General features: G+C 50.5%; 1 protein-coding gene across 7 annotated transcripts in view; it reads right to left on the bottom strand.

The window, feature by feature from the left end:
• Shank2 (SH3 and multiple ankyrin repeat domains 2) overlaps window positions 1-25,302 on the bottom strand; it is a 433,832-nt gene that overhangs the window by 376,958 nt on the left and 31,572 nt on the right. For all 7 annotated transcript variants that reach the window (XM_038318246.1, XM_038318236.1, XM_038318225.1 and 4 more), the window contains exon 3: window positions 4,343-4,562. In XM_038318246.1, the coding sequence (XP_038174174.1) occupies window positions 4,343-4,549 (207 nt within the window). In that variant the 5' untranslated portion in view covers window positions 4,550-4,562. The remainder of the gene's footprint in view (window positions 1-4,342; window positions 4,563-25,302) is intronic.

Raw genomic sequence — 25,302 nt, 5'->3', positions numbered from 1 at the left:
CTCTGTCCTCCCAGTTTTGATCTTCAGCATCTTGTCTGCCACTCTGGAGTCCTCTTACAGACCACAGCACGCACGCCTATGACAATAGCAATTCTGGGAAACAAAGATTAACCCAGTTAAAACACTATATGGAAAGATGACTGGAATGGACGGCGGGTCAAGGGCTCTCTACTTTGGAGGCCAAAACTGAGAGATGAAGTTTCTGGGAACCTAGTAAGTCAGAATAAATGAAAAAAAAATACAGAAGCCAGCCTCAAAAGTGCCTAGAGGAGAACCGGGGTACCACAGGACCAATCAGATGAGCTGCAGAGATGCAGAAGGCTGTGGTAGAGGAAGTGCCTCTTCCCTCTCACTGAGGCTTTTTTCTCTTCCCTGGGTGGGAGACCAGGTTATGGAGTAAGCGGGTGGGAGACCCTTTAGGCAGGGCTCTTCACTGAGTGATGGGGTGGAGGGCACCCAACAGTGAGGAAGACGCTTTGACTCTGGTCAGGGGACTTCCCAAGGAAAAGCATGTAAAATCATCTTTAGAGGAAAAAGAAAGGGGAGATGCCTTCCCCCAGCCCTCTAGAAAGTTCCCCCACCACACCCCCACATCTTTTATGTGCAAAGACAGACCGACAGACTGATACATCTAATATCACAAGAGAGCTGAGAGGGTTCACGCTCTCAGATCCACGGGACAGAGCTGAGGTCACTCGGCTGCAGTGGGGTGGGGAGGGATGATGGCCTAGGCAACAATGAAGACAGAGAAGAGAAGGATGAGTAGAGAGCCAGCCAACTTCCGCTGAGTGAAAACCCACCCCATAGTGGAACGGCTGTCTTAAGCAACATTATACTCAGGAGGGAAATAATCAGAAATCAGAACATGCGCCCAAAAGAAGCTCTGGAGGGTACTTGTCAGAAACAGTGTAGCGCTACGAAAACAGAGAACTAGCCAATCAGAGCTACTCTAGATCGGAGAACCCCAGGGACAGACCCGCTCAGTCAAATGCATGACACAGAGACACCGGAAAACTAAACAGAGAGAGGCTCAGATGCAAACGTGGAGAAAAAACTCCCAAAGTGAGGCTAGCTGGTTCCCCTGACGTAGACAGCAACCAGGCGGGCTACACAGGATATGACACAGAACACCAGGAAACTACCTAGAAAGGAAGGGCAAGTAAATCCACATTTCCATGAAGGATCAATGACCTCGTTCAGGGCTTGAGAGATTGTACTGCTCTTGCAGGGGACCTGAACTCAGTTCCTAGCACCCGTCAGGCAGCTCAGCTCCAAGAGGTCTGACGCCCTCTTCTGGTACCTCTGGAAAACACACACACACACACACACACACACACACACACACACACACCATGCAAGCAAGTAGAATCAATTAATTTGTTGATGAATGGGTTTCCAGCAGGGTGCTAAAGTGTATGATGGTATTGACTGCAGGCAGGATAAGCTGAAGAAGACACAGTGTCCCCTGGGTTGGGTTCCAGTGCCACCAGCCCTGAGTTCAGCATCCATGACTCAATCTCCATGAACTACAGTGTTTTTAAAGAGCAGACAGACCACACATGATGAGGCCCAAGAGGATTTACATTCACAAGGAAGCTCTCCCTTTAGCAATGAACTCTGTCCAATGCAAGGTAAATAAAATAGGAACCTGCCAATGAAAAGGCTATGGCAAAATCTCTGACCTTTCTTTTTCCTTTTCCCTTCCTTCCTTTCTTTCCTTCCTTCCTTCTTTCCTTCCTTCCTTCCTTCCTTCCTTCCTTCCTTCCTTTCTTTTTCTTCCTTGTTTGTTTGTTTGTTTGCTTGCTTGCTTGTTTTTCGAGACAGGGTTTCTCTGTGTAGCACTGGCTATCATGAAACTCGCTCTGTAGGCCTAGCTGACCTTGAACTCACAGAGATCCACCTGGCTCTGCCTCCCAAGTGCTAGGATTAAAGGCATGCACCACCACTGCCTGGCACTTCTGGCCTTTCCTAGGGTATTGAGGTGGGAACAGAGTCAGGATGACTTGGGGGTACTTGGGTGCAGGCTGGGCTGAGTGTTAAGTAAGGTGTGCAAAGTCTATAAGCAGAGCCCTTACAGAAGAAGAAGGAAGACAGACAAGGCATGGGGTAGGGGAGGAGGGAGAGAACTATTAATAGCTAGTACTGCTCAGCAAACCTTCCAAGACCCAGCCTGCAAATAAGTGACCCTCCTAAGGAAGCTGGGAAGGCAGGGAAGTGGGACACTCGCCAGTTCACCTTCTCCATCCCTCACCTTCAAGACAGATATGGAGGGGGATGTAGAGGACTCCAGGCTCCAGGAAAGGCCTGGCTACCAAGAAAAGGAGCCTGAATCCCCAAGTGTCTGCCTGGATGAGAACCTCCAATTTCCTCTTCCTGACAGAAGCAGAAGGGGGCGCTGTTCCAAGAGCCTGGGAGTTGGAGTGCAAGCTCAGTTTAACAATCCAAAAGCAGCCCAGGAAAACCACAGTCAGAGAGGGAGACTCTAAGGGGAAACAGAAAATCTATCCCTCTTCATGGGTTTAATAATGCTTCCCTCTAGATGTCCTTAGACACCATCTTTCTTGGAGCAGCAACAAAAAAAAAAAAAAAAAAGATGAATGTTCATTGTTTCCTCACTGGCTTTTCTCCACTTAAATTCAAATGGATAATGTCAGAGATATTCATTAATGAATTGTGTGTGTGTGTGATCTGCACCCACACAGCCCTCCCCACAGCCTGTCTTCAGGAGCTGGGTAACAGCAGCTTAGAGAGATGCTACCCCACCTCACCTGCCTTGCCCTGCCACCCACCACCCTATCCCCCACCTCCCTTACCACCCACTCGACTGCTCCACCCCCATCCCCATTTACCCCTCTACCCCATCCCCCAACAACCCACTCCCATCTGATTCACCCCACTGCCCCACCACTCAATCCCCCACCTCCATCATCCCACCACCCCCATGGCCACACCCCACCTCCCACCCTGTCACCCCACTAGCCCACTTCACTTCCTTCATCCTGTCAGCCCAGAGCGCATTCCTCACTGCCTCTCCTGGCCCTGTCATTAACTGACATCCCCTCTTGTCACACACCCAGACATGGAGCAGATTCTCCAAAGGCCCTAGCATGACCCGTGTAATGCCTCAGGCAGAGCCAGAGTCTGATCGCCCAGACCAGCAAAGCACCAACAATTCAGATCCCACCCCTCATGGGAACTGAAGCTTATCTCTGCTGTGAGCTTCCAGTTTCATCAGAAAAGCCCCAAGGAGTTGAAGAACAAGAAGGAGAAAGGCAGAGAAAAATGAGAAAACACCAGGCCCAGGAACCTCCTGGGAAGTCACATATAAACACAACATCCATGGCCATCAATCACATCCAGCTTGCCTCTTCTCCCCAACCCGAGCAGCAGAAGCCGACATCCAGGGGGAGCAAGTGCATGCTCAGGGATAGAGCAGGGTGATCAGTGTGGCCTGAGGACATTTGGGACCTCCCAGGAAAGATGCTGGGCCCAGGACTGAGGAACAAGCAGGTAGTGACTGGAGTAGTGTAGGGAAGTGAGATCCACTCAGACCAGACTCCCCGCCTCCAGGAAGGGGAGAGCAGCTGACAGGCGGCAGCAGGCTACTGTGCCTGCTGAGGCATCAACATGCTGGTTGATACGCTCACCACTGTGCTTCATCTGTAAGACTAGAAATGGCTCCCGTGGGCCATTAGCTCTGAGGCCTGGGGCTTGGAGGCTTGACCTAGCAGTAGGCGCTTACTGTATAGCCTGGACATGGCTTGGTTACCCCCCTAGGGTTCCCAGTTTCAAATCTAATCTCCGTCGAGAAGTATGAAAAGCATGGGAACTAAATTCAATGATGGTGTTTGGAAGAGGGACTTTGGGGAAGGAGTAAAATGAGGCAAAGCCAAGTCAGGGGGATCCAGTTCTCAAATCCTGGTAGATACAGGAGAACAGGGAGATATATCGGACATAAGCATGCATACAATCCCCACTTTTTGCCTATGGCATCCTGGCTCACCCTTGGACTCTGCTAAAAAGAAGACCACCACCAAGGATAGCCTTTGAGCTTGGCCCTCTAGAACCAAGGAGCCCACATAAACCTCTTCTCTGCAACAAGGTTTCATTACAGAAATGCAGGAGGAATAGAGCGTGCTCAAGGAATATTGTGGGCTGCAGTGGGAAGGAAGAAGGGAGGCTAAGGATGAGAAACATCTTGGAGCTACAAGGAACATGGGTCTAGAACACCAGCTCGCAGGCCCAGGGTGGACCAGAGCCCCCTACAGCCACCTCTCAAGCCACGAGACACAGACATCTAAGCAGAGCATGGACACGCATGCTGCTGCGCACGGGGACTCACCGTCTGCTGCAGATCCTGGATGAGTACTCTAATCACCAAGGTGTTGTCCTGGATCTCCTCCATCTTCGGGCCGCTTGGTTTCTCTGTGGTGGCCCGGATCGTGTCATAGATGGTCTCTTCTTTGGAACTATCTGACTCTGAGCCCATGGAATAGTCGGAGAAGCTCTGGGCCATCTCGTCCTCACTGGATGTGGGGCTGCGTGGCATGGTGCCTGGATCTCTGCAAAGGAAAGAGACAGGATAATAAATAAATACAAATACTGAGAGGACCCAGGGGCCCACTGAGACTAGCTCCTGGGTCCACCAGTGTGATCACCAGTTGATGGCGTCATCAGTCCATGGCACCCATGTGCTCCTATGTCAGATCCCTAAAAGTGGAAAGAAGCAGGCACCTCTCTCCTCCTCCCCTGGGCCAGGGCAGAAGCATCAGATAGGACCAGAACCAGAGAGGTCCCTCACACTGCGCTGAAGCTGCTCTGAAGGAGTCCCAGCTGGCTGCAGCAGCGGCCGCAACTATGGGAATTTACCGGATGGCAGCAGTGGTAGTTTGAAGCTGCCCACATAGGAGGAACAGCTACCTCTGGTTTTTCTTTGAGGCCAGGGTGGCAGCAGGAGGGGAAGGAATGCAGGCACCACCGGGTCAGAAGGCGGCAAGTTATGTTGTAATAACCCCCTACTTCAAACACAGAGCGGCTAGCAGCACAGAATAAAAATAGCACAAAAAGATGAAGATAGACTCAGAAAGATCATTGCCAGGTCCAAGAGCAGAACAGAGACCCAAGTCTTGAGCAGGCTGGAGCCAGGAGAGTCGGGGGTCCCCAAGCAGAAGCTGGGAAAGCCCCTTCCTTAGAGCCAATGTGGAGACAGCTCCAGTGCAAAAGCCTGGTCAGGCTGTAGACAGCTACCTCAGAGCAGGGCTGTAAGCAAGCACCAGGAAGACCAACATGGCCAGGTGTGGCAGTGAAAACCTATAATGCTAGCATTTAGGAGGTGGAGACAAGAGGGTTATGAGTTCAGAGTCAACCTCAGTATAAGGAGTTTGAGGTCAGCCTGGGCTACAAGATCGGGAAATAAAGCAAAGTGTCAACAGAACCCGGAAAAGGCATCCTGTATTTGGTGACTACAGAGGTGACACTGCCTCATCCCTAGGATAAATACCTAAACTGGGGGAATTTCTGAGACCTGGCAGGGAATGTACCACATCATACCAGCAGCTCCACCCATATGGAAACTCTGTTAAGAAGGGGAAGGTCAAGTAGGCTGGGATGCCCTGGGCCAGTGGGAATACATGGTCACTCTCATCACTCAGGCACTGCCTGGTCAAGCTGTGGTACCCTCTGGCCATGGGCTCTACAGCTGTGCACAGAGCTTTGCATGGGTGACCCCAAACCTGAGCTTTGCATGGGTGACCCCAAACGTGACTCCTGGCAAAGGGGAGGAAACTTGCCGACCAAGAGCCACACAACCTCTTATGCCTGTGGCTGGAAAGACACAGGACAGTCCTACAGACAGATGAACAGATTCACAGGACATCATGCCAGGGAGGTCATCAATGGTAAGGAAGTCTGGCATCTCAGAAGGCACCTCTCAGAAGGGCAGAGTTAGGTACTTGCTGGAAGGGCCCAGCCTAATAGGACCACTGTCAAACTCTGGAAAGGCTGAACACACAAGCATCTCCTGTGTGTTGTAGTTACCCAGGGAGGACAAAGGTCCGCTTCTAGAAACAACTTTGATACTCATCATATAGAAGACAGAGAGCCCAGGGGGGCCCACATTACAGGCTGCTCCGAGCGGCCTCTCTCCAGCACTCCTCTCCCTGTGCTGGCTGTCCCACAGACTGTCACCTAACATCAAGTCCCTTCTCTCATCTTCATTGTTCTTCTACACAGATGCTACCCCGAAGCCGGTGCTTTAAACAAGCCTTTGAGTCACTCTCCACAGAGGCTTAGTCCAGGACGGGGAGGTGTAGGCTGCTGTGTCAACAGCCTTTTCTTCTGTGGATCAGTCTTTTGTCACTGAAGCCACAGAGGCACAAAGCAGAGAACCGAGAATAGCCATAAAGGGGTTTCCCTCCCTCTAGAAGGAGGGAGGAGGAAGGAAGGAGAGCGATCAATGGATGGCAGATGGAGGGATATGTGGGGAGGCAGGTGGAGCAGGAGATGGATGGATGAGACACGAACAGCTGCTCGAGTCAGCGCGTGCACAGATGAGAGGTAAATACTGATGAGATGTCTGAGTTAGTGACGGAGTGAGTGGATGGACAGCTGGATGGACAGATGTGAGGATGGGCGGATGGATGATGGATGGATGGTGTGAGGATGGATGATAAAGGATAGGTGGATAGGTGAGTGGGTAGGAGGACTGTTTGTGCATGGATGAATATATGAACGGCTGGGGCAAGTGAGTAAGGGAGAAGGATGAGTGACTAAACAGAAGAAGGGAAGAGAGGAAGGGAGGGCGAGCAACAGATACCTAACTAGGTTCTTCATAATACAAGGTAAATCCACTGTCAGTCATTCACACTGGGGCATGCCACTGTCCACAGTGCTTCTTCATGTCTGTCCACGAATGAACACACATTCCCCACACTCCAGTGATGCACTACCTGTCCTCACAGGGGGAAGGCAGCAACAGGCTCCACCAGGTGCACCTTCTGCCCACCACGTGTGCCAGGGCCACCACGTGTGCCAGGGCCACCATGTGTAAAGCCAGGTCGTTTTCTGGCCTCGTAACATATTGGCACACAGAGCATCACTCACAGGGACACAGTGGGTATCAGCACAGGCACCCAGCCAGTGCTCCTGAGTCAGGGTACTCTAGGAGAACCAGCTTATCTAACACGACCACTGCTCTGCCTTCTCCACGGGGATTCAAGTACCACACTATGTGCCGAGACTACACCTGAAGGGTTGAGGGGTACCCAGGCTCCTTTCTCACTCTCCAGGCCCTCAGCTGACAGTGAGTTTTGGATTATTCCCAAACATGGCTGTCTCCATGTGGACACACCACACTGTCAGCCTTTTTCAAGGCCTCAGGCTACAGCTACCCCAGGCCCTGTCCTAGCCCACCTGGCCTTCCAAACAGCACTGGGATGCAGTCACCCTGCAGCTGAGGCAGAAACCACAAGGGGCTCCTAGCCCCACCCTTGATCACTTTGGCACACACCGAGGCCACTTGCCCTCACAGTCAGGCACCCTGGGGCACCTGCACCAACTTGCTAGCCCCATTAACCTTGGACCTGGGCTGGAGTTTGAGACTCTTCCCAAGTGACTTTAGATTGTATCAAGTTGATAATTAAAATCAGCTACCATACCTACACGCGCGCACACACACACACACACATTTAGTTAAAAAAAAAAGAAAGAAAAGAAATGCCTGCCAATCTAAAGTGGTTATATGAAAACCCAGATACCTGGTATTTTCCCTATCATCAGGGATGCAGCCCTGACCTGTGACACCAAAGGACAGGAGCTAGTGGCAGCGCTTCCCAGGGCCCAGTAGCCACACAGGGTCCTCAACCCTCAAAACTCCCAGGTCACTTGATTATACTCCTCCTCATGAGGTTCTTCAGTAGGATCTTCCCACGGTGGCAGGGGCCGATGTTCCCCATGGACTTGACAGTGCTTCCTCTGGGGTCTCAGTCTTGCCCAGTCCACCTGCAGGGCCAGCCTCAGCAGTGAGCCCCCTCAACCAGCCAGGAAGGTTTGTAAGTAAAAATCCAAGAGTTCACCCTTTCACCCTGTGCACTACTCAATTAACATCTCAGGGCAGGCCAGATCATAGTGCTGCATGCTTTTAAAAGATTTTTTAAAAAATCTCAGCACTTGAGAAGCGGAGGCAGAAGGATCTCTATGAGGTTCAGGCAATCTGGTCTACATAGTGAGATCATGTCTCAAAATTAATTAATCAATCTACCTATCTCAAGGCAAACTAGTCTTACTATATTCACTAGCTGAACAGTGTTCATGATTCCTGCCAAAATCTTCTCAGCCACCCAAGGATCCAGAAAGGCACCCGAGGTGGATGATTGAAGGACCCGCTGGTGATTGAAGGACCCAGCTACCCCTGCATCTTGGTTAGGCACCAGTCTGCTACCCCTGCATCTCGGTTAGGCACCGGCCCGGCCACCCCTGCATCCCTTGCACCTTGGTTAGGTTCCAGCTTCAAAGCAACTTTTAGCACTCACTTGTTTATTTATCCACCATCCCTTTATGGACTTGTTTTTATTATGTGTTTCTGTATAGGCCCATGAGTACAGATTTCACACAAGTGCAGGTGTCCATGGAGACCAGAAGAGGACATCGGAGCCCCTGCAAGCTGCAGGACAGAACTCCAGTCTTCTGAAGAGCTTGCTCTTAAGCGCTGAGCAGGCTCTCCTGTCGTCCTGTGTGAGAGTTAGCAGAGATCTCTATTCAAACCTGGCCTGACGTTATCACAAGGTACAGAGCCCTTGCCCCTAGGGATGCCAGACTTTTGGGGCTTTGAGAATATATGCATATATGTAATGAAACGCCCTGTGGGTGGGACTCAGGTCTGAACATGAGTTCATTTGTGCGTCATATGTGTGTCGCCTGGTGCTGATTTTGCACACCACATTCAAGTGCACCCATGTTTCAGCTACAGTCCATGCCCTGAGGTCAGGAGAGGAATTTTACACTCACGTCTTAATGTTTCTGTTCAGGAAGGTTTGGATATCAAAGTGCTTTGGATTTACGGGTTTAAGGGGTGCTGAGCTGGTGAGATAATACACGCTGTGTCAGGATTTCCACCCAGGCCTACGGTTCTGCAGAAACTATTCATGCTCTCATCCTGGCTGTGCAGTCTTTTCAAACACAACAGGGCCAGGCCAGAAATTCTTATTGAACTGCCTCACCAAGGCTATTGAACTTTAAATGCTCTCAGGTGGCCTAACAATGCCTGCAGGCTGACAGCCACGGGTTGGAGTCACAGGTCCTCATTAACCTTGAGCCGACCTTGTGCTTTAACTTCAGAACAGTTGGATTTTCACAGAGCAGATGAACACAGATCAGCTCCTCCTCAAAGTCAGAGAGGCATGAGCACACTGGGGCAGCAGAAAGACAACAGAGTTCACCATCCCACAGAGACCTGGGGGCCATGGGGCAGCTCCCTGGAGTGGGGTTTGCTGTTTGAGGGCTGTTATCAGTATGTAGAAGGATCAATAAACGTTGGAGAGAGTCTCAGTGGTGAAGAGCCCCGACCCAGGTTCAGTTCCAGAGTCCACATGGGTAGCTCATGACCATCTAACTCCAGTTCCAGGGGACCCAGCACCCTCTTCTGGCCTCCATGGGCACCAGGCACATTCTTGATGCACACACACGCACACATGCAGACAAACTCCTTCTGCATTAAATAAAGTAAGTGAGGAAATCTTTTGCTAATTTGTGTTAACATAAAAGGTCAAGGATGGCCCGCCTGGTGCCTCCAGCTTCAGCTCTTAGTGTCTCCAGGTGAGCCTTAGGTTCTGCTGCTTTGTTTCAAACCGGGAAAGGGCAAACAGACTTTACAGAAGCCTGTGCTGGAGCACGAGGGAGCAGTGTACAGCACAGGGCTCCCAGACAGGCTCTCTGATGATCCACAGGACAACGCTCAGATACACAAAGAGGTGGGTAGAGCAGGCACTCGCTCAGCGGCTGTCTAATGGCTGGACTTGTGCACATAACCTCTTGGCAGATATGCAATCTATTCTTACTCTTGCATTAAGCACGGGATATGTTCATGCTCATTGGGTTCCCCCGTGCTGTGCTGTCGAGAGATGGTAGAGGGGACTGACTGCAAAGACATCCCTTGGCATAATCTGCTGCCTGCCAAATCTTGGCAGTGGTGCTAGCAGCAGTGGCCGCAACCTCAGTAGTGGTAACAGCAGCAGAGGTGACAGTGGGTAGTGGTGACCACAGCCATGGCAGAGGCAGAAGTAGCACCAGCTCAGACGGGTCCAGGAGCTACAGGGGCTTCCCAACACTCCAGCCTTGACACTGGGTCATACACAGCTGCTTGGGGCCAATAGGACAAGGGATTGTTGGTCCCACGGCATACATCACTATCAATGATCCCTGGTGGAATGGCAGCACCCAGGGAGGTCTCTGCTGACAGCCTGTGGGAAAGAGATAAAGATGCTCGCACACTAGGGTAGGCTGAAGTCAGAATGGTCCTGTTGCAGCTCTGCCAGCCTGCGTCGGCTACACTGCTGAGTGGTTAGTTCACCATGCAGCCAGCCTGCTCAGCCACGACCACCAAGGGTCCCCACTACAGCCACACAACCTGCTGGGCTAGACACCTAGGGCCTCTCTGAAGATGGGCAAGTAAGCAAGCTATTTCTAAAACAACCTGTGTTCGAGTAAAAGAAGAAAAAATAACCTATCTGGGGAAGTCGGGCCCTTCCTGTTCCACCTCACGGAGCCTGTTGTACTGACAGGTGTTAGTTTGGCCCAGTAGTTCCAGCTCCTGAACCCGCCCAGCTTTCAGGGACAGAGAGAAAGAAGCCGGGTCAGGCATAGACATAAGTGGCTGACGAGCAATGGCTGCCGCTGGGTTCCTGGGCATCCAGGAACCGGTCAGAGGCAGATGCTTACGCTGAGGAGCATGAAGGGTCTGGGTTCCATTGGCTCCCCTTGAAGGGAGCACTCGTCCTCGGCCCCAGCACACAGCACAGCTCTCTGTCAGCCCTGGGAAACAGATGTGAGAGCCACTGGAGCTTGCACAGCCCAGGTCGGCTTAGCCCCAGCCTGGAGAGCAGATGAGACATTCCTATCTCCAGAAGTCCCGCCCTGGGGGCGGGGGCACAGGAAGCCCCTCTCAAGTGCATTCCACTCCTGGTTATCTGAAACTGCATCCAAGAGCTTGAAGCAAACACCTGTGGCCATGGCCATTCCTCCACCCCAACCCTGATTTCCTTCCCCATCAGGCCCAGCTTGGACTCTGACTGGCTTTCTTAAAAGCTCACTTAATGACTGTACCATTTCAGCCACCTGATGAACACGCATGTCCATGAGTACTTTCGTGTGCCTAATTTGCCGCCATCCATCCATCACATGGGATACAGTGAGCATTCAGTGGACACAGGCCAGACAGGAGGTAGGCTATCGAGCTAGTGGAATGCAGTAAGGTAGAGATGGGAAGAGCGTGGCCCTGAATCTGCCCCAGCAGAGCGTCAACTCCAGCTACCACCAGCAAGTGGGAACAGAGCCCAGTGTCCCAACCCCGTGGATATGGTTCAGATGGGATTTGGGCAGAAATGCGACAAGTAGCCATGTTGGAAACGTGCCATTTTAAATGCTCATCTTTCAGCTCGCATCTAGCTGCACCACTCATGGGCTGCAAGACTGGACAAAAGCCAGAACTACGAGATGAGCTTAACCCCACATCTTCTTTCCATAATAAAAAAGGGTGGTGAGGATATCGTAGCCTGACTCCAAGAACAGAGCTGACAGCCCCAAGCAGGGAGAATAATAAAGCGGTGTTCCCCAGTCCAAAGCACCACCAGCAACATCTTCATTCACAAAGACACTCCAAAGCAAGCAGGTACCTAAGAAGTGCTCCACCAGATAGGTCACAGAGGCCCGAGGCTGGGTCTGGAAGTGGGCTGGCTGGAGAAAGAACCAGCTGAGCCCCACCTCAGGTTCTCTGCAGGAGGGTCCTGAGATGCCAAAGCCAGAGACCTGACCTGGAGGGTCATGACCCTAAACAGGAATGTGAAGAGCGGCTCCGTGGGAAGGGCAGACAAGAGCCTGGGCAAATATTAATGATTAACTCCGAGGCAGGGCAGAGGGCAGTTGAGCGCATTCACTTTTAGGTTTGCAGGGACAGAAGTTGCTCTGTGAACACCCTACTGGCTACATGGGACACGCTTACACTAAGCACACACTCATCATAAGCATGCACTCATCCTTTATCCCACGCTCAAACAGAACAGGGTGCCGTGCATTTTGTCTGACTTCATTCTGGCAACCAGAGGCTGTCTTTGGTCCCTGCATCCCTTCAGGACCAGACTGTAAAAGGTTGTTCAGAAACAAAGCAGGCAAGGTGAGGCAGAGAAAGGGTGGTTTTGTGCCACCCTGAGCAATTGTTTTCAGCACAACCGTTTTTCTCCAGAGTAAAAACAGAGATGTAAGCTCCCAGGTCAGTAAGGTCAACACTCAGTGTGGGCCTCTTGCATCAGCCCTGCTGGGCAGCTATTAATAAGGAGAGAAGAAAAACCACCACCGAGAAGCAATTTCCACAAAGGTGATGCATTTTGCTACGAGTGTCCAGAAACATCTAAAACCTAAACTGGCTTATTTGTCACCTAAAGTCCCTGACTGGCAGGCACATACAGTTTCCCACTCATTCAAGTATTATTATTCATGGGGCATTAAAGCCAAGCTGCAATGGAAGATACAGACAAAACTGTCCAGGCGATGACTACAAAGCCTTTGGGGGATCAATTCATAAATCTTAGAGGTTCACAGATCAATTTCCAGTTTAAAATGCACAATGCGGTCTCCTTCCAGAGGGAATCTCAAAGCCACAGGGTAAGAGATTTTACTGTGTGGCTTATTTTGTGCATTTAAATGTATGAAACTTGTTGGTCCTTAAAACAGGGAGACCTTCACTTCCCAAGTTACCCTCTGGTTCAGATATTTAAACCTAGGTCAAGGTTACATTACAGGATAAAGGGCAGCCTTCCAGGAAAGCTGGAGAACATAAAACAAATTCACCAAAAAGAGCACTCGCTCCCTGGGGATTAAACCGATCAGAGAAATCAGGGATCAGTCACACAGGGGCCAGATTGCATCAGACATCAGCTTCTCAAGAGAGCCTTGTTGAAAAGCTATATATACCCCTCCACCCCATTATCCCTCAAATTCTCCAGAGAAGCAACCTGCTCCAGCTACCCAACCAGAGCACCACAGATGCAGATGAATTAAACCCGCCCATATTATGGCTGTGTGATAATCCATCTTGAGTATCAACTCAATGGGACTTAGAATCACCATGGAGACAAACTTCTGGGCGAGTCTGTAAACTTCCTAGATTAAGTGTTTTGAGATAGGAATACACACCATAACTGTGGGCAATGCCATCCAGTGAGCTTGGGTTCTAGACTACAGAAGCCATGTGACCAGCTGCCTCTTGCTCCGGCTGACAGGCCTGCAACCTATGCAAACCTACGCAAACCCTTCTTCCTTCATTAAAATGCTTCTTGTTGGGCATTTGGTCACAGCAAAGGCAAAAATAGCCAACACTGGATGCGTTCCCCTGTGCATGATCCTAGAGAGACATCTGCGCTGCTGTCTAAATGCCCCTGCTGCACGAGCGAGTGCCCTCTCCTGCTTGCTCACTTATCAGTTATGTGAAGGCTGATCCTCCTGGAAGTCACAGACAAAAACCTCCAGGCAACAACTGAAAGTTTTGGAGACCAACATAGGAGGTCCACAAGCTGATGTCCAGACGTCTGTGGAATAAGTTGAACTGTGTGCTTCCCCAGATTCGTGTGGGAATCCTACTCCCTAGCCCTGTTCACATGATTCAGAGAGAAAGCTTTCAAAGGGTGGTTAAGGGGCTCTGGACAGAGCTCAGTAGCAGAGTGCCTACCTGGGTTCTTCCCCAAGCACTACAAGGAAGTGAAGGAAATTAAATACGGTATAATCAGATCTGCTTCAGTCATGGTGAATTCCTTCTCTTGTTGCTGTTACAAACACCTGACAAAAGCAACTCAGAGAAGTAAAGGTTTACTTTGGCTCACAGTTTGAGGGTGTACAGTCCCTCATGGTGGGGAAGGCACAGAGGCAGCAGGAGTGTGAGGCAGCTGGTTAAACTGTATCCACCCTCCAAAGCAGGGAGATGAACAGTTGATTTTTCCTTTTTATACATTGTAGAATTCCAAGCTAGGGCTGCTGCCACCCACACGCCAGGTCTTCCCACTTCAATAAACCTAATCTAGGAACCCCCTCACAGACAAGCCCAGTGTGTTTTTATGGTGATTCTAAATCCCATGTCACAAGGTCTTTAACAGACGCTGTAGTTTGAACACATTACCATACCCAGAAGGGAGGGGAAGGAATGCGGAGGGATTACCATTTAGGGGGCATGTGAGGGGCAGCTAAAAAACTCTATTAGCAAGAAAAGGAGAGAGGCTCAGCAGAAGCCAGACCGGTAACCCCTCCACCTCTCACTTTCATCCTCCAGGATGTGAGACAGTAGATTCCTGTTGTCTACACTACCTGTCCACTTGTCCAAGGTGCTCTGGAATGGTACCCCACACTGTCACAGCCAAAACACTGGGGAAATGCTCGGCAAGAGGGTGCCTTGGGCATTCAGGGACAGAGTGCCTTGGTTCACTGGGAATTTTGGAAATTTTCCTAAATGCTTTCTAAGACACAGACACCCCAAGTCTGTCCTCATGTGTGCTGTTGCATGAACCAAAGTAAAAGGTCCTATGAGTGCCCCCTTCTCTGATGCCCTACCCTTCGGCCTGCATCTCTCCCCCAGTGACAGAGCTGCTGGTTTCAGTACCTTCTCAAGCTGCGTGGCCACCGGTGCTAGAAAACTGCCTCCAGTTCATGCACATGTTTTCTAGCCGTTCTCAGGTCACGTGGGTTTGGGAAACCCACCTGGAATGAGTATGCATGTCTGGGTCCCCCCTATAACCAAATCCACCTCAGTGCTTTGCAAGGAAGCTTCTCAGAGAACAGCTAACATGGCCTCTTCCAATGTTACCCGAACTGGACTGGCTTCTACCTGGAGCCCACGGACAACCTGCTCAACAGGAAGGGAAGCTGCCGAGATGCAGTCAGCATCTTTGAAGGCAGGAGCTGTCCTCACATGACAGTGGTGGTAGGAAATCTGAAATGGCTCCTTAGAAGAGTTGGTGGGGCCATAATAGCCACTCAACAATGCTGTGCGTGTATATGTGTGTGTGTGTGTGTGTACATGTTCATGCATGTGTTCATGTGTTGTTGGATGTGTGTTCATGTGTGGGCATTGGTGTGGAGGCCAGGGCTCAATGATGGGTATCTTCCTTAGTAGCTCTCCACCTTATTTTTTGAGGCAGGGACTCTCCGCTCACTGATTAGAATGCTAAACTGAATGGCCAGCAAGCTCCAGGGATCCTTCTGTGTCTCCCCCTCTAGCGCTGGCACTACAGATGTGTGCCACCGTGCTTAGTTTTTCACATGGGTCCTGGGAATGGGAAACTGATCCTCAGCTTGCATAGCAGGCACTATAGGCGCCGAGCCATGTCTCCAGCCTTGCAACATATTCATCGCATCCGACCCTATGGTTTAAGTCAGAAAACACGTGCTGCCAGATTAAACTAGTTCCACTAACCACCACTGCCTAAGAGATCCGCCAGGCTGGACTGGTTTGTTCTACTAAAGGTCTGAAGAGCTGGCTTCTCAGGAAGATTCTAGGTCAGTTGGAAAGAAGGCTGGCAAGAGGGTGTGGTCATTGTCCTGGAAGCAAGTGTCATTCCCGGTTGATATCAGTAATGGGGCAACCCATGTGGTTGTTCCCATCCTTCCTTGGCCAGCATTGGGGCAGCCTCAGACAGCTGTGTCACCCTCTCCCCCTACCAGATAATGGAGAATGCAAACTGTGGTTCTCCACAGGCCCCAGCCAGCTTTTGCCCTGGCTCTTACTGCAAACAAACCCTGTGACACCCAGCTTTTGTTCAGGCTTGCACATTAGCTTCTTTACAACAGAATCCAAGAGTGCCAGCACCACAATGCACTCGGGTCTTGCCTTCTTCATCACACATCTGGACCATCACCTGACATTTCTGCAGAGCTGGCCATCATGGTTGGGAAGGGGGTGCAAAGCAAAGGCTTCATGGACAAGATGGAGTAAATGACGTAAAGAGCCACAGGCTGTGAGTTCTCCTGCAGTGCTGCCCAGTCTGCAGCTCTCAGTCTTGCATCCAGCAAGTCCCTGCGTCCAGCAAGTCCCTGCATCCAGCAAGTCCCTGCATCTGGCAGGCATACGAAGTCCAGGCCAGACAGTCTTCCATGGACACCAAGGAACAAGGGACACTTCCATCATAACCGATCCCTTGTTTCATCAATGCTGGGGAGTAATAAGTCCCCTGACTTGAACAGAACTTCTAGGACACCGCATCGCCAGCTAATGCAAGTAGGCAGAAAAGTGAACACCCTGCTCACGGATTGAAAGTAATGGAAGTAATCATTATTTCCAGATAATTACCTACTCTGCATTGAAAGCCCAAGAGAATCTAAAGATAAACTGAACTAGCAGAAAAGAAAAAAAAAAGTCATGATGTTAGCCAGGTAGGAGATTAACATACAAAAGGCAACTGGATCCCTCACACTGCCAGCGAATGACAGAGAGAAACACCCACGCAGCCCTACAACACCAGGAGTCACTAAGGGCACCATTCATGGTTAGGGTATGAAATGTACCCACAGACTTGTGCTTGAGCACTTGGACCAGCCGTCATTGAAACAGCAAGCACCCCAGCCACATTTCTGCAGCATCGGGCCTGGTTAAAGCATACTGATATTAACCAGGGACCTTGGCTACAACAGAGGAAAAGGCGGCCTTACTGGGCTCTAGTTTGGGCCCAGGTGCTAACAAGTACAGTGTGACTCATTAGCTGAGACCCCAAGCAGAAGGGTCACCCATGGGACCGTGACTACAATCATCCTCACACTATAGTCACTGCCTCTGGGGCCTGAGGCTGATGTACCCTCTAAACTACAGTGCTCAGAGTTGAGTAAGGTCCCCAAGTTCTGGTCCCAGGTAAACAAGACTTGCAGAGCTATGAGTTGGGGAGACACCTCTGTCAGTAACGTGCTTGCCAAACAAGCGTAAGGATCTCAGTTCAGATTCCCAGCACCCACATAAAAACTGGGCATGATGACATGTGCCTGTGATCCTAGCCCTGGGGCGGGGGGTAGAGATGAGAGGATCCCTGCGGCTGGCTGGTTAGTTGATTTAGGGCAGTGGTTCTCGACCTTCCTAATGCTGTGACCCTTTAATACAGTTCCTCATGCTGTGGTGACCCCGGCCATAAAATTACTTCATTTTTACTTCATAACTGTAATCTTGTTACTGTTACGAAATATAATATAAACATCTGTGCTGTGAATGGTCTTAGGTGACCCCTGTGAAAGACATCTAGACCCCATACTCATACACACACACACACACACACACACACACACACACACACACACCAGCCTCAAAGGACAGAGAAGAGAAATGCCACTGGCATTTTAAGACTGAAATATTTGTGTTACCAAAACACTTAAAACGTTACACAAATGTTCAGACTCACACAGCTCTATGCGGAGGTCTTAGTGCCTCCAAAAGCCAGTATCAGCCCTAGCATAAAGTGGGGTGACCCTCTGAGGGACACCAACTCTGGTCAAGACTGGAGAAAGCCTGCAGTCCTAAGAAAGAGCTCAGACTGCCAAACTCAGACCAACCTGGGGACAGCCCTGTTGTGCCTTATGTGGGGCTGTGGCTGCCCAACCTGCCATCATCAATGCTTGATGACAGTATTTATGCCTGGCTGGGTTTGGTTGATTCCTGTAATTCAGACAGCGGTGGGAACTAGGATCCTCTGCAATCTGAATGCCAATGTTTTAGTTTTCTTCAGAGAATATGTCTGGAAAATTTTAAACCCTCAAGCTGCAGCTCAGCCATGTGCTGGGTCCTTGGTATCAGGTCCCAGGATGTGACCCAGCCCAGTGACCTCTGTACTCAACAACCTTCATCTTCGGTGCCCACAGCTTGAAGAGAGGGGTCAAAGCCAAGCCCCAAGCCCGAGCCTGCTGACTTCTCCCTGTGAAGCCCGGTCAGACGACAGTCAAACTCCTGCCCAGATAGCTCTCCTCTCAAAGGCCCCTGCACTGTCTGCTCTAGGTTCTCAGCCCCACCTGAGCCCCTGCCCATCCTGCTTTGGAATGCAGGTCTCACTGGCCTTCCAAAGGCCTGCAGGAGAGAGAAGCTTGGCTGAGCAGGAGCTGGGGACATCTTTTCCACCTTCACCATTTTCTCATGAGCCGAAGCATGACATGGCCTTCATAAACTCATCCAACCACTGCTGGGGATCCGCCTAACCCACATTCATGGAGCATTTATAAGCCCATGTCCAGTAGCTGTGTTACTCTATCGTAGCTGTGGTAGAATACCCCGACAAAAGCCACATAAGGAAAAAAGAGCTTATGTTGGCTCCTAGCTAAAGGGGATACAGCCCATCATGGTGGGGAAGGCATGGCAGCAAGAACGTGCGGTAGCTGCTCACACTCCATCCAATGTCAGGAAGCACAGAGAGATGAATGTTTGCATTCAGATCGGTCTCTCCTTTTTTATTCACCCTGAAGAGCAGCCCCTGGATGGCAGCCACACCATGGATGACGACCCCATCTTCAGAACGGGTCTTCCCTCCTCAGTTAACCTCGTTTAGACAATCCCTCACAAACTCACCTAGAGCTGTCTCCTTGGTGATTCCAGATCCTGTCATGTTGACAGTGAGCATTAGCAATCACAGGAGCCACTGGCCTTCTGGCCTTCTCTGCAGGTGGATGACAGCTCCCCCCTCCTCCACCTCTATGTGTGGCTGAATATGTACCTGCAAGCAATTTTTCATGAGATCCACTCATTCCTGAGAGGAGGTTCCTACTGAGAACCAGGTACCAGAAGAACTTCTAGGGACTCAACACCCTCATGAAGGACATGACCATTGGAGGCTCATGTCATTCTCTCCCTATGTTCTTAAACATAAGGTGAAGGTCTGTCTAGACAACCTATGGATACTGCCCTAAAGAGCCTGGAAATGCATCTGTAGCCAATAGCTGCGAGGGAGGTATGAGCAGCAGAGTCTCATGGAAGGCACAAGCCAACTTGAGTCCCCTCCACATCCCAGGACACATACCCACAGACTCAACCAAACTCATTTCAAAATGAAGATGGTGGCTGTTGGTAAAGCATTTGCCAGGCAAGTATGAGAAACTAAGTTCAAATCCCCAGAACCCACATAAAGCCAGGCCTAGCAACACATACCAGTAATCCCAGTGCTTCTACAGTGAGACAGAGAATCCTCGGAAGCTGGTGGGTCAGCTATCCTGGAGTACAGACTGGAAACAACAAAGAGACCCTGACTTAACCAGGGCACAGGAGGCATGCTGGTTCTTATCTACTTGACACAGTCTAGAGGGGCTCTCAACTGAGAAAAGATCTCCATCGGCAGATTGGCCTGTAGGTAAATCTAGGGAGCTTTTCTTGATTGGTGATTGATGGGGGAGGGGAGGGCCCACTCTACTGTGGGCAGTGCCATCCCTAGGCAGGTAGTCCTGGGTGGTATAAGAAAGCCGGCTGAGCAAGCCAGGAGGAGCAAGCCACTAAACAGTGTCCCTCTATGACCCCTGCTTCAGCTCCTGCCTCCAGGTTCCTGTTTGAATTCCTGCCCCAACTTCCCTCCATGAGCAATTATGGTCTGGATGTGAAAGCCAAATAAGATAGCCAGACAGGCAGAGAGATGTGACCACAGCTACTTCTGAAGCTAGGAGAAGCAGCAAGGAGGATTCTCTAACCCCTAGGGGCTGTCCCCAGGGTCTTTGAAGAGACCAGGCCTGCACCTGACTCTTTGACTTTTCCCAATCTCTCACCTATTGAACTACAAGGACGTAGTGTACATAGCTTTAGGCCACTAATCTGGTTTGGTAGCCCCAGGAGATGAAGCTCAAAGACCCTCCTCAGGCAGCAGCGCCCGAGACACTGTTTCCTCATTTCTTGTTGTGTACTCGCTCACCTCACCCATCCGTCCACTCCCCAGAGGGAGAAGCAGTCACAGCACCAATCACCACAGCCACTCAGATTAGCTGGGAAGCCCCCTCTCATCAACCTGCAGCCGGGAAAAGGCGAGAGGAGCAGGCTTGGGGCCACAAACACAGGAACCAGCGCTGGAGGGACCCTGGAACCCCGAGGAAACAGTGAATGCCCCTATGCTCTGAACTTCCCATGGTACCTCCTGGGATCAGGAACAAGACCTGGGGCCCCATCGGTCCTTCCTGGGCAGCTGGTCCAGCTCTGTGGACTTCACAGGGCCAATGAAGGAATAGTTGAGATGGGCACACGAACCTGGCAGAATTCTATGAGGCAGGATGAAAGGGTACAAGAGAATGGTCTAAATGCCACTGTAGCAGGGTGTGAGGTCCCAGAGGGCAGAGGTGGGGTGCTGAGAATAACAATGAGCTTTCCCTTCACAGTATGAATTCCCAGGAGTGGTGAGTAAGAGTGGAAGCAGCCTTGCAGTCAGCACAGAGAAAAGGCAGCGACAGGCAGCGAACGCTGGTGCCTGGTGCGCTATTAGCACAGAACAGTTTTGAAATTCCTAACCCTACGTCTTTGCTCCGTAAACCCCTCACTGGCTGAGCTCTTCAGGGAGGCACAATCATCCTAGTGTCGAGTGTTGTCCCCTCCCAGATCTCACCCTGTTAGTTCAGGTCACAAAGCCTTATCTAATGTAAGTACTGGGGCTCAAGATTTCCCTCTTTTTGATCGTGGACTCAGTCCCATATCAGACTGCCTGTAACTTTTCAACCCTAGGATAAACTGAGAGTCTGGACATGCAGGTGACAGCTGTCATCTAGGGAGGACAGGGGCCTAGTGCCTCCTGCTTCTCTGTGAGTCTCGGCTGAGTTCTCAGCACAGCTCAGACTGAATGTGGACAGAGGAAGAGGAAAGAGGAGGGGCAGAGGAGAGAAGAGAGACAGGGGCAAAGAAGCCTGGGGGTTGGGTAGGACTTTTAGGAGTTGGGGAGAGGTCCCCTCCTCCACCAGATGGAGTCAGTGTACTGGGTGTAGCCTCCCACTTGATATGACCAATAAACTGAAATAGATCAAAAAACACCTATTTTCAAATGCAGGGCAGCAATGTAGGAAACAAAGTAAGTTCTGGATTATTGCAGCTTTTTTCCTAAACAGTTTCCAGGCCACCGTGTGTAAAACACCCAGAGTGGAGGTAGTGGGCTAGGAGCACAGGGAGGCCTGGGTGACCCCGGGCCAGAGAGCCATTGCCTTTGCTTGTACACAAGCTGCTGAGCCTACCGACTACACTAGAGAGATCCAGTGCCAAGCACACCGCAGGAGGCCCTGTCCAAACACACAGGGGCAGAAACAAAACAAGAGATGGGAATCTGGGAAAGAGAGTAGCAGAGAACAGCAACGGAAGGAGACGAGGCATGAGAGGGTTGGACAAGAACAACCCGAATGTAGTATACACATGTATGAAATTGCCAAAGATAAACTTAATTAATAGCAAAACATCACATTCACCCATAGGGGTCACCTCAATGACAGCTCATGTTCACACAGAAAGGTCACCTCAATGACAGCTCATATTCAGAGAGGGGTCACCTCGATGACAGCCCATGCTCACACAGTGGGGTCACCTTGATGACAACCCATGCTCACACAATGGGGTCACCTTGATGACAGCCCATGCTCACACAGAGGGGTCACCTCGATGACAGCCATGCTCACACAGAGGGGTCACCTCGATGACAGCCCATGCTCACACAGAAGGGTCACCTCAGTGACAGCCCATGTTTACATAAAAGGGTCACCTCAATGACAGCTCATAAATCATACAGAGAGGTCACCTCGATGACAGCCCATGTTCATAAAGGAGTTTCCTTGAAAACAGTCTATGTTCAAACAGAGGAGTCACCTCGGTGACAGCCCATGCTCACACAGAGGGGTCACTTTAATGACAGCCCATGCTCACACAGAGGGGTCACCTCAATGACAGCAAACATTCACACAAACCATAGCTTGCCAAGGGGTAAAAACCAGGCCCCAAACTTTCTCCAGAGCTGACCACCAGAGTCCACTGTGACCAGACTGCATCACAGGGATAACAGACTGACTGTCCTGTGGACAGATGTCTTCTCTAGTGCCTGCAGAAAACGGTGGCCAGTGGCTTTGGCTCTTCTTGCTCCAGATGTGTGGTGACTGTGCCTCTTGGTTTCACCAACACCGTGGTATTTATAAGAACAAGTCACAGGCACACAGCCTGTGCCTTTCTTTATTTAAGGGATTCTACCTGCTGGTATTCGGCACCAATAGGCACAGAGTAGGAACGATGAGAAGGCAGGACACGGTTCCCACAGAAAGCTGAGGAGGAGGCGGTGTACTCTGGACAATTAAAATAGCTTTTCTTTTCATGAGGGTGGAAACACGTGGAAAGCCACAAAACAGAAAAAACAGAAAGTTCCCCCCTGCCAGCGCCAACAATGCTGCGGACAAGAGGTCCACAGCTGAAGTCTAGGTCGCACACATGCGTGCACACTCACACACACACACACACTAAAATTGCACAAAAAACAAAATAGTTCAATTGCTTACCAAAATAGATATAAACTTCTATAAAACACCTACAGATGGCATGTTTGAAAAAAAATCTGTCAATCCACAATAAATAAACCACACCACACTTGCCCACACACCAGCATAGATCAAATTAATTTCAGCCCAGGAACATAAACTTTTAGAATGTGCTAGAACTACAGCCCAGAGGGGTCAGCATTATCCCAGCTACTACTCTAACTCTTTTTTTTTAGGTTTATTTTTTTATTTCATGTATATGAGTGTGTGCCTGTTCGTATATCTCTATACCGTGTGTGCATAGTGCATACAGAAGCCAGAAGAGGGTGTCAGATCTCCTGGAACTAGAGTTACAGATGGTTGTGAGCAGTCATATGGGTTCTGGGAACCCGACCTGGGTCCTTTGCAAGAACAGCCAGTGCTTTTAACTGATGAACCATCTCTCTAGGGGCAGATGACCTGGGATAATCTTGAGTCTAAGGGCAACAGGTTGAGAGCCCCTGATGACCCACTCACAGGTCTAACTATAGCCTGTGGCCACTTACATGCATTGCCCCTCATCCTGAAGGCTGGAGAGCTAACTGGATGTGTTGCAGAGCTCCCCCAAGGCTTTTGTCCTTGCCCTGCAGATGGTATCTTCTCCCAGTGTCCTCAATGCAGCCTCCTTTGTGCACTTGTACCCTAAACCCAGTCACTCACCACGGTCTCTAGCAGTGCCAAGTCAAAGGGACAAGGTTACTAGCTAGAGGGCCCCAGGCCCGACACACATCTGCAGTCAACAGAGCCATTCTAGGGTCCAGGCTGGAACTGGACACAGCAGCGGTACTTCAATCCACACCGAGGAGACCCTAGACACAATCCCAATCCAATGAGGAATTAAGGCCTGGAAAGAGTCTCATGTCCCATGTTCAGACAGTAATGGCAGCAGGCCATCTCCTAGTCCACTGCTCCCAGCCTGGTGTCTCTGGCCACATTTCTCAAGGATGAAGCAACACAGCTACATATTCTCACAAACACACATCACCTCACATTCCAGAGACAGGAGTCTGGAATACAGATACGGTCAGGGTGAGTACCTCCAGTGAGAACGTCAGGAGCCTGCCGTGTTCCGCTAGGGACTGTTTTAACAGTGATGTGATCTCTAAGGGTCTCCAGTGGGTCGCAACTGCTCTCACGGGAAAGCAGATACTCAGCACTACAGCAGGTGAATGACACCTCCATGGTAACATCCCTCCACCACCACAACCCTCTCCCCCTGCCCTGTCCTTATGTGGTTCCTCTGGGTAGGTCCATATCCCAGTTACCTCATATAAGCCAGTCCCTGTGTATCAGAATCCAGCCTCCTGGCTCCTCCATACTGTGTCACCTCTTTAAAGGGCCAGTCTGTAAACAAAGCCAACTTATGCTCTATAAGGGGACACGGTTCACTCCTTCACAGGCCATGAGCCAGTACAGCTGGGCCAAGAGCAAGATCCTGCCTGCCACACTGGGAATCTGGATATAGAGAGACCCAAAGCCTTACCAGTGTCCGGTGTGTCCCCCCAAACCCCAGGATAGTGTGTAAAGGCAGAGACTCAGGCAACCGAGGGGCAAGCTTTGCACTTGTGGTGACCACCAAGGTCCCTGCAGGAGGCCCTCAGGTGCTACGTATGGGGCACAAGCTTCCTACCAAGCCATACGACCATGTAGAATAACAGTCCCTATGCCAGAGGAGCCCCAGGCAGAGGGGCAGAAAGGCCCAGCCCACTGGAGGCCAGGAGACATGTATAGCTATGGCAGCCCCACATGAGCAAGGATCTTGGGGTAGACAAATCCTGGGTTCCAGAGGAGTGGCTGCCCGCCCTAGGATTGACCCTAGCTGTGGAGATAGACAGTCACGCTGCGTGGAGCCATCTAGCTGCTTCCCTTAGGGGATGCTCTTCAGTGCTACCATGGAGGCTCAGGCCTAAGGTTAGGTGTGAAGCCAACTTAAGAACCACCCAGGAGGTGATTTTTTTCTTATGCACCACACACCTGCTCACATTTGGCAAAAATACACCTGAAGGACTGATGTAGATGAGAGATTTTTGCACTAAAGACCATGTTAAGAAAACTGAAATCTGAGTTGGGGGGAATGGCTCTTAGTTTAAACAACTTGCCTTGCAAATGTAAAGACTGGGGTTCATAATCTCCGGTGCCCATGCAAATGCTGAGTGGGTGTGGTGGCCCTCCTGTAATCCCAGCTTCAGAGAGCAGGGACAGGGGATCCCCAGAGCAAGTTGGCAAGCAGAACTAGCCATATTGGTGAGCTCTGGCTTGACTGAAAGACAATCAAAGATTACATTAACCCCAGAGGCCTCCCCACCTACAGATGTGTGTCCAAACACAAGCAAAACATGCACACATACACACACGGAAAAGAATTTAAAATTATTTTAGAATGTTCCAGAGAACTTAAGATTTCCCCTTACCTTCAGTGAAGTAGATGAGAGAAACTCAAATACCCAAGACAGAATGTTTAATTAGACTCTAAGGAACTTCAGATCCGTAGGCGAGACAACAGTACTGCTCACCTAGACCTACAAGCAGAACACACTGGTGAACCAAGCTCGCCAGCTGAAGAAGAGCAGAGTTTTG

The sequence above is a fragment of the Arvicola amphibius genome, chromosome 1, assembly GCF_903992535.2.
Source record: "Arvicola amphibius chromosome 1, mArvAmp1.2, whole genome shotgun sequence".
NCBI classification, from domain to species: domain Eukaryota; kingdom Metazoa; phylum Chordata; class Mammalia; order Rodentia; family Cricetidae; genus Arvicola; species Arvicola amphibius.
This window is presented reverse-complemented; position numbering and strand designations above follow the sequence as displayed.